Source organism: Spea bombifrons, chromosome 1, assembly GCF_027358695.1.
Source record: "Spea bombifrons isolate aSpeBom1 chromosome 1, aSpeBom1.2.pri, whole genome shotgun sequence".
In the NCBI taxonomy this organism is placed as follows: Eukaryota; Metazoa; Chordata; class Amphibia; order Anura; family Pelobatidae; genus Spea; species Spea bombifrons.
In genome coordinates, this window is record NC_071087.1 from 162,578,413 (window position 1) to 162,585,849 (window position 7,437).

General features: G+C 44.6%; 1 protein-coding gene across 1 annotated transcript; it reads right to left on the reverse strand.

Annotated features, from left to right (window-relative positions):
* Nucleotides 1-5,631: 5,631 nt before the first annotated feature.
* LOC128467095 (mitochondrial amidoxime-reducing component 1-like) lies at nucleotides 5,632-7,038 on the reverse strand. The gene has a single exon (XM_053448614.1). The coding sequence runs from the start codon at nucleotides 6,956-6,958 to the stop codon at nucleotides 5,936-5,938; it is 1,023 nt and encodes a 340-aa protein (XP_053304589.1). The 5' UTR covers nucleotides 6,959-7,038; the 3' UTR covers nucleotides 5,632-5,935.
* Between the last annotated feature and the right edge of the window lie 399 nt (nucleotides 7,039-7,437).

The window sequence follows — 7,437 nt, forward strand, 5'->3', positions numbered from 1 at the left end:
TTTCCAAAGCCCCACCCCCATGTAATGTGACGTAATCGATGCGTCTATTCTGTGCCCTGCTGCCTGCTCTGGGCGGAGATGGCGGCCATGTTGGTACACCCTACACCCCGTGTCCAAGGTCGAATACATCACGGGCCGTGTTTCTATTTCCCGCTCTGGGGACTTTTTAAACATGTTCCTCGCTCTGTCATGTGCGTGGATATAGTGCTCCGGCACCCAACTCTCATCATTCTTAGGCTTTTCAGGCATTTATTTTCATGTGATGTGAATAGGGCCGGCAGAACAACAATATTTAAAGCACCCGTAAGACCGCCTCCGCCGGCCGCCTAATGAAAATAGCCGCTCTTCATCCCGCCCCTTTGAAGACGTGACGCTTAAGGGGGCGGGCTCACAGAACAGTTCCTCGTGACAGGGAGCATATCGGAGGAGAGCGGGAAACAGAAAGAAAAGCAAAAATGTATTTCCAAAGAAAATAGGAAAAGGTTAGAAGAAAGTGGACCCATAATCACGGGAGGAATTACCATGGGAAATCGTTAAAAATAAAATATACAAAAGCGGGGTGGCTCGGTTGTGGCATCACAAAATTAATATAAACTGGGGGGGGTAATACACATGGCAGTGGGGGCATCAATAGGCAAGAGGGAGAGTTGGCATTACATAAATCAGTACTAAAAGGGGGCTGGTTGGGGGCAATACACAAAGTTGGGGGGCACATTAATCAATACTAAAGGGGGGTCCTGGCTGGGGCATCAATACACAAGGAGGCAAAAATACAAAAGTGGGGGTTTAATGACAAAGCAGTGTAGGAAATACATTTTTTATGCTTCACTATGACTTAGCCTGTCCTGGTGTGTGTGTTTGGGGGTCAAGTGTGGCAGAGCCTGTCCTGGTTTGAGTGTCGGCATGGCAGAGACTGTCCTGGTGTGTGTGTGTTTTGGTGTCGGTGTGGCAGAGCCTGTCCTGGTGTGTGTGTGTTTGGGTGTCGGTGTGGCAGAGCCTGTCCTGGTGTGTGTGTTTAGGTTGTCAGTGTGGCAGAGCACCTTCCTGGTTTGTGTATTTGGGTGTCGGTGTGGCAGAGCCTGTCCTGGTGTGTGTGTTTGGGGGTCGGTGTGGCAGAGACTGTCCTGGTGTGTGTGTTGGTGTGGCAGAGCCTGTCCTGTGTGTGTCTTTGGGTGTCAGTGTGGCAGAGCCTGTCCTGGTGTGTGTCTTTGGGTGTCGGTGTGGCAGAGCCCCTTCTTCTACATATATATTATGCACATTTTATGGACCAATATGATTCATATGTATACTTGCAATACCGTGTATGTATTTCATATCTTTTTTAATAAACAGAGATTTGAAAGAAAAAAGAAAAAAAAAATCCGAACACACGCTGCAGATACACACCGATTACCTCTTTATTTCTCCTGATGAAGCCAAAGGCGAAACGCGTTGAGAAACAAGAGATTTGATCGTTTAAAAGTTTTGTTTGGACATTTGTGGACTTTGGGACACTCTGGCTTGGGTGCACAGAGACCACCTTACCAGAGATACCACACCATCGCAGTCTGTTTGTTTTATAGATCTTAATGAAGATATTAAACGGAATTTTATATTGAATCATCTGATGGGTTCGATATTTTCAATTCGTTTGTGAGTTGATTTTACGCTTTATACAGTTCCACTTAGCTTTTTTAGCATTATTGCACTATTATTATTTTTTTCCCCTTTTTATGTTCTGCGCTCCAACTGTCTGTGTATCAAGAGAGAGAGAGATGCCTGATGGTCCTGACTGATAGCTCCCGACTGGCCCAAGGGATTTGGTACCCAGAGTTAATCCGTCTGTGCCCATAGTGTGCCCATTGACGTTGATGAACTAGGCGTGTGCTCTGACCCTTTTTAATTCAAATTGTCAGCGTGGCTTCTGAAAGGGAGAGATTGATCCAGGCCGAAGAGGTGGCTGATACCCTGATGAAAAGCCGGAAGCACGTTACCAATATTCGGTACTATAAAATCCGGAAGTCCTTCTGCTCCTGGTGTTCTAGCAGACGGGATTATGTCTCTCTTAGATTTCCCACTAGCAGGTTTTCGTTAAGGTCTGTCTCCAGCCACCCTGACGTTTCATGTGGCAGCTCTTAGCTCTCTATCGAACGAGCGGTTAGCTGTGCATCCCTGGGTCTCTCGTTTTATGAAAGCCATCTCTAGACTTTGTCCGTTCAGGAAGCCTCTATTGCCCTCCTGGGACGTGAATTTATGTCTAGCTAACCCGGTTTCACATCCTTTCGAGCCCCTCGTAGGGATCCCGGTCAAAGTTCTCGCCTAGAAGACTGCCCTATTGGTGGCTTTGGCATTGGCTAGAAGAACAGCGGAGACCCGGTCTCTCTCTCTCTATTTAGAGGCCTTTATTCAATTATTCAAACAAATTTTTTTGGCAGGGGTGAAAGGATCTCCTGGATTTTATAACTTTTGTTAATTATAATCAATATACCTTTTACATCAAGTGTTACATTGTGTATTAACGATTCATTTTTTTAGATCTCACTTTATTTCTGGCAATAAAATAAAATCTAAAACCTTTAAACCCACAGACGGCAGTGGATTCATTGATTTTTCCAGCTGTCGCCATCCCAACTGGTTACGCAATATACCAAAGGGGCAGTTGGCACGTATTAGAAGAAACTTTACCGACGATAATGATCTTTCAACTCAAAGTCATCAATTACCAGGACAGCTTGAAGAAAGACACTACCCTAAAGAAATTACTCCACGAAAGTTTAGAACAGATTACAAAAAACTAATACAGAATAATTTTTGAAAAATAAAAACCTAAACAGATATTTGATTTTTTTCCTTTTTAACCAAATATAATCATAAAGGTTTTGATGTTAAAAGAGCCATTAACCAATTTTAAAACAAGGCACTATATTAAGAGATTATCTCCCCGATAGAAATAATATTATTTATAAGAAATCAGCAAAGGGGAGGAAGTATTTGGCCGATACAAACGGACAACAGACGGAACTCAAGTGTATATACTTCTTTTTATAACAGATTCTACACTATTATGGCGAAACGCGTTGAGATCATCTGGACTGCTACAGTGACCGATTTATATTATTCCTGTGATGAGAAGTGGGACTTCACTCATGTTATTGAGCTTTTGTGCATAACATATGTGTTGCGACCATTTTTCCCTATGTTGTGTTGATTGTCATTTTAAACATCAAGAGGAGTGTTTTTTTTCGGGCTGCTGCAATACTTTTGGGAACGTAACAAAAATTTTTATTGACGTTTTCGATCTAGAGTTTGAAAAGGGGTGGCTTTGTTTGCCGTCAAACGTTGAACTTGATGAACTTATGTCCTCGCACAAACCGGATTCATTGGAAAATCGTGTTGAAATCTGCCCTGAGTCAACGGAGCCACGAAATCAGACAACTCTGGATACATTTTTTCCGGACAGAATCCTGGCTGAGCTGCACTTCTGTCCAAAATTCTACCTCCGCTGGAAAGATCCGTTATAGCGCGGCCATAAATATCAAGAGGAATTCTAACGCAGACGGTCAGCTGGAACATTACGCTGGATTCATTCATAGAACCTAAATCCCATAAAAGATGGATACCCTCCATTTCGAAATGACGGTACCCGACCCATGAATTTAACTGCTGAAGATTTATTACAGGGCGCATCTGGCCCCCTTTCTTCGGTACAAGAAAAACGTTGCTTACGAAAGCATTGGGGACCTCTATTGCCCTTTCGATGGCAGCTTTACATCTGAGATTTGCCTGTGACAAAACCATAGGAGGGGGCATGCGTCGTTGGCACGGAACTTGGACAAATTCGATGCGATAACCTTGCGCTGTCTGTAAAACCCAAGCGTCTGAAGTGACATTCATCCATGCCTCTAAAAAATGGGTCTTCCGCCCAAATGACATTGGGGAAAAAAGGGGTATACGTGTAACTTACCAAATGGGCGTCTGTAGCTCGGCCTCTTTGAGGAAAAAACGGGTCTGGGGTCTGACATCTGAGAAGGCGTAACATGGTGTAGAAACAGGGGCTCTACCTGGTCTATTATAACTGGATTGGTTGCGGCCAGTGGGCCGGCTCCTGGGTCCACTGGCCCTGGCAAAAACCCGTCTGGCTTTGTCAAGAGCCGTAAAAGCCCCTATGTACTTGCTTAAACCTTTGATTAAAGACTCACCAAAAAGCAAGCCGTCAGCATCTTTACCCATTTCAGTCAGTGCTAGATTGGCCAATTTCGGCTCTATTTTAAATAGAATCGCCTTCCTCCTCTCCATGGCAACGGAGGGATTGACGTTACCCGCCGTACATATTGCCCTTTGTATCCAACCACGCACCCCCTGGGGAGCCAAAGGCTGTTGATCACAAAAGGCCGCATCAGCCAACTCAAAAATCTTTGTAAGTGGGCCAAACATATCAAGAACCATATCTTGACACCACTAAAGTGTTAATGTCTAAATACATGAAGTAATATCAAGAATGATGTTTACAATCATTTTTCTGTGAAGGATCATTGGACGTTTATATATTTGGGAGAGGGGGAAATAGCAAGCGAAAGAAACTTAAAACAATGGGCGCAATATCTTAAATGGTACGAGGAGAGTGGAAAAAAGGCAGAAACAGTCAGTTTGAGCTTTGCGGCCGCTTGTGCGGAGGGCCAGTCCGGCGACATGAGCCTCTCACTTGTCTTGGTTGCGGTTAACTTGGTTAACGTGATCATGGCGTCTACTAAGGTTGGCTCTTTGGCGCGTTGGATCGCCGCCCTGTGGTGGTCACGCTACGCGTTCGTTGTGGAGCTTTGCTTCTTTACGATCAAATCGACCGTTCAAACGGTTGTTTACCTGGTAAATTATCACCTTATATTTATGATGTTCTTCTGGTCATACTGGAAGACAGTAGTTACGTGTCCGGCCAGTCCTCCTGAACAGCTTTTGCTTAGCCAAATCTGACAAAAGCTATACAAAAAGCAAGACAGGCCAGAGATTCGGCAGGAAGTTCTCGAGTGGGCAGGTTCGGTTAGAGGTCACGTCCGGCCGCTGGTTTCCAGTATCAGGTACCTTGCATTAATAAAGGTCATAGATGTGAGATCCCTGTGTGATCACGTGTATTTATTTATATCTCGAGTCACATTGGTAGCTTTGGATTCAGATGGCTAAGGGGTCTGGCCAGGAAGCACAAACAGTTTACTAATCCATTTAATTGACAGGAAACCTTATAAATGATGCTAAAGAAACAAGATATGTGTAAAATATATACATTTACACAAACAGGACATCTTTTTTGCATCCCTGCTGTACCTGCTTTTAAGAGCTACAACTCCTGTCACTCTCATCCCCATGATGCTCATCAGCCCATTTGCTTTTGTATAACAATCCACCGGCAGCCTTCTATCACATTTTTTTGTTTGCACCATGGTAGCGAGCAGCCGCATTAATCTGCCTGCTCCGTGCACTAATATTCTGCCTTAAGTCAGACAGACCGGTACCTCCGACTTGGCTGGCGCACTAGGGGCTACAGGAACAATAATACAGCGAATTTTGTTAGGGGGGTGACATGCTGCTTCTATATTGTTTGTACGAACTTCCAGTTTAAATTTCCCCATAAACTGTCTAATTCACATTTTTTGTTTCTACGCTCAAATATCATTAAACCAGATAAAAAATACGGAGTTCCAGTCTGTGTGACCCTGGGAAGTTACTCTTGGGGGGGGGTCAGAGGTCGCAGGTAGCCCTGAAGATGGGCTGCAACACTGCAACAACCGTGGCCAGTCCTAGCAGGTTGGGTGATATTCCTGCTTACAAACAGGTGGGTTGATCCATACCTTACAAACTTTTAAACTGTTTCTAGAAAAGGCGTGATTATTCTATGTTTTTTTAATTAATGTAAAATGTATCAATTTGTATCCAGTTTTATCTCTTCTGCTTCCTAACGATTGTTTTAATGTTTGATCACATGATAAACCGGATCCCCCACTTTAAGTGTCCCGGTCTTCTCCACGCCATAGTATTGCCCAAAGAGGGGTGCAGTTTTATAGAGATGGCTCAAGGTGGGGTCACTCTCCCTGAAGGTTCTCAACGTGTCCAGAGGTTCCTTCCGACTCATGACGCCGGTGTCCGGGTTCACTGTAGTTAAGACGCAGCGTCCGCACGCCATGACCCTCTTCATCCTTGATGTTCCAACCCTGATATCATCCCAACCATCTTCTGCAAAGGCCTCACAGCCAGATACCACGATGCAAGGCCTGAAATTCATCAGGGACACCGGCTCTTCAAGACGCCTGTTGAGATCCTCCAGTGATGTTTCAGAGAGGAGCATGATGGGACTGGCATCTGGATAAGCGATCACATCTTTCTCTCTGAACAATACCTCAGCCTCAACGCATTTACGCGGACGCATCGTATCAGCTTCAAAATGCACCAAGTAATACGGCTGATCGCTCTGGAAGTAAGATGTCAGCCAGCGGGAAACTTCTTCTCCGCAGTCTCGACCCTGGATGTCTCTCCCAAACACCCTGCAGTCACGAACTTTGTTGCTTTTGGGGAGTGACATGGGAACCAGAAGCTCCTCCATTCCCGAAGCTTTAAGGCACAGAGAGTCCCCTCTTACGCTCACATCGATGAGGACCAAACGAGGCTCCTGTCTTCCCGTCACCATATTTCCAGCCTCTGTCACCACCAGCCAGTGCCTGTCCTTCAGCTCACCTTTGCTGAGACCCATGTCCAGGCAGTCTGCATCTTGGACGGATATTGGCCGGCAAGATTTAATGGGGTAAATCAGGAGCTGGGACACGACCCCCACCTGCTTCAGCTCCTTGCTGCTCCTCCGTCTCCACCACATCCAAGAGGCTATAGCCGTTAAACCCACTCCCGCCGCGCACAGTAAGGGTAAGCGCTGCCGTGGGAAGGACTGCACTGCAGATTTCATGGCCATGGACACGTAGGAAAGAATCGACGAAGACATTTTCACTGATTTTTGGCGAAGCAGAGGATCAAATTGGCCTCATACAATATGTTATTTTTAAATCCAAATCTCCCAATACCCTAAAATAAAACAAAATACATGTTAATATTCATAACTTTATACGAAAATCACAACCACCAAAGTTAGGAACTAAATCCTCAAAAGAACCAACTCTCTGGACAATAACTAAATTAAAACTTTTATTTTAAAAATACCCTAAGAATATTCTTATCAGAACAGCAACCAATGACTACGTAGCAGGGTAACCTACAGATTGACATCAACAGTGTTTGCTAGGAACGCTACAAATTAAATTTAATCATTACATTGCATCAACGCAATCTTTCAAAGACCTGGAAATAGAGATCAAATAGAAAAAAAGAAAAAAAACTAATTAGAACCCTACGCGTTTCACAAACTGGCTTCAATGAAAAAGACCCAGATTTTTGTGAGAAACCCAGATCGCCTCCTCCTCCCGA

What these genes read in the sequence shown, in the direction of transcription:
- LOC128467095 (XM_053448614.1), bottom strand. Translation starts at nt 6,958, where the DNA reads ATGTCTTCGTCGATTCTTTCCTACGTGTCCATGGCCATGAAATCTGCA.